Raw genomic sequence first — 2226 nt, forward strand, 5'->3', positions numbered from 1 at the left:
CGGTTCACTTAACGTTTTTTAACTGTTATTATAAAATATTACTTGCCAACAGTAATTAACAGGAAGAAATGGCAAGAAAATATTTGAGTTTCTTAGAAAATTATATATAGAATTGCATTTTCAATAGAAAATGGCAAAATGCATATTAATTTATGATTTTCATTTTCTTATAAAATCTTAAACAGAATTGCATTTTTTTTTTGATAAATTCAAATTCAATTTCCCTTTTTCATTCATATTAAAAATTTTATTTTAATTAGATTCTCTAAGCCCTTCTTAAAATTTCGCCTTCAGGCCTTTCAGGCTATTTATTCTTCAGAGACCTAAAACGAAAAGGTTACGAAGAGGAGCGGAACCCTAAGCACAACTCTGAGGCGGCGGCGGCGAGGGCGATGGGGCGTGTTCGAACAAAGACCGTGAAGAAATCTTCTAGGCAGGTAATTGAGAAATACTATTCTCGCATGACTCTTGATTTTCACACAAACAAGAAAGTTCTGGAGGAAGTGGCCATTATCCCTTCGAAGCGGCTTCGGAACAAGATCGCCGGCTTCTCGACCCACCTGATGCGCCGGATCCAGCGCGGCCCTGTGCGTGGCATATCGCTGAAGCTTCAGGAGGAGGAGCGCGAGCGCCGAATGGACTTCGTCCCCGAGGAATCTGAGATTAAGGTCGAACGCATCGAGGTTGACTCCGACACATTGGACATGCTCGCATCCATTGGCATGGCGGAACTCCCTGGAGTTGAGAAGATGACTGAGGCTCCCGCTGCTCCGGCTTTTGTTGGACGCCCGGCATTCGTGAGAAGGGCCTAAGTTTTCCTATCCCTCTTTCGCTTAGTATTCTGTTCGAACTTGTTAAAGTTTGCATTTTTTATCGTTTTGATATCTGGATTGACAGATGGAGTTTGTTCTAAATTTCCCTTGCTCTTATATAGGTCTGTACTTGCTTTGGTTATGTGTTGTTTGGTTCATGAATTTGCAGATGGTTTAAAATTAATATTCTGGGGAATATTATTAATATTTTCAGATTGGCCTCTTGCTCTAATTTTGTTGGCTATTTTCTTTGTCCTCTTTAGGATAATCTTGTAGCTTAAAATCAAGGTAAGTGCTTTCCAAAATATTTTGGCATGCGCTTAAGGAATGATAATGTTGGAACCTTATATTATAATATTATGTTCTGTTTCATTATAAAACTATCACAAGCTTGTCTTTCTAACTTTAACCATTATTTAGTAGTCTGTGCGAACCATTTAAACTATCATTTTGATATTTAGGTTGATTGAGATTGCTTAGTTCAAACTTTGCTTTTACTTATCTTGATCTCTACTTGGTTTTGTTATGTGTTGTTTTGTTTATGAATGTGCAGATGGTTTAAAAGTTTTCTTACAAGGAAGCCTATTAAAATTTTCAGTTTGCCTCTCGCTTTAAATAAGCTAGTTGACTATTTTCTTTTGACTCTTTAGGATGATTATGCATCTTATAAATCAAGCTAAGTAAATTGCAATGTCTGTTGGCATGAACTTAAGGGAATGATAGTGTTTGAACTTCATGATGTAATTTTTAGTTTCGAACACTATCACAAAATTTTACTACAAACTTTCATAATATTTGTTTTTTTTTCATAAAGCTATTGTCTGATTTTTAAAAAACAATTGTTGTTCTATTGTTTTAAAAGTTAAATATTTACCTTTCAAAAAAATTATTTTTCCCACAAAAATTCTACAAGTATTTTTACCAATAGCTGTAGTTGCCCAAATGGATCCTATATGTGGTTAGGGCTTATGCTCCTCAACTTGGATTAAAGATAAGAAAGAGATGGATGGACTATTACATTGTATCCATGAAGAAGAAAGGGTAATTTTTAAGGATGCATAAGTGGGCATATTTGTTCTAGTAGGATAAGCTATGAATATATTCATTGTGGGTACAAAATAGGATTTAGAAATATAGTGGGAGAAGGCATCCTTGATCTTATTAGTAATATAGATGTATACCAAGAAACGCAAGCACTTTGTTACTTTCAAAAGTGGAACCATCAATTCAAAATAGAATTAATTGTAAGGAACTTAAAATGTGAGAAATAATTAATCTTTCTTGATAAGTTGTTATGATTGACATATTTGAATTCCTTAGTTGAGCCAAACCTAATGTAGGATAAGATGACTAGTTCTTTTAAGAAGATTAAGTTAGAAGTTTTATGAGAATTAGGAGATAAGTTGTACGCTAG

General features: G+C 34.6%; 1 protein-coding gene across 1 annotated transcript; it reads left to right on the top strand.

The window, feature by feature from the left end:
• Positions 1–310: 310 nt before the first annotated feature.
• On the top strand, positions 311–1027 carry LOC110100938 (40S ribosomal protein S17-3-like). Its single transcript, XM_020828662.2, has one exon. The coding sequence runs from the start codon at positions 393–395 to the stop codon at positions 810–812; it is 420 nt and encodes a 139-aa protein (XP_020684321.1). The 5' UTR covers positions 311–392; the 3' UTR covers positions 813–1027.
• The last annotated feature ends 1199 nt before the right edge of the window (positions 1028–2226 follow it).

This window comes from Dendrobium catenatum, unplaced genomic scaffold (genome assembly GCF_001605985.2).
Source record: "Dendrobium catenatum unplaced genomic scaffold, ASM160598v2 fragScaff_scaffold_672, whole genome shotgun sequence".
NCBI lineage: Eukaryota > Viridiplantae > Streptophyta > Magnoliopsida > Asparagales > Orchidaceae > Dendrobium > Dendrobium catenatum.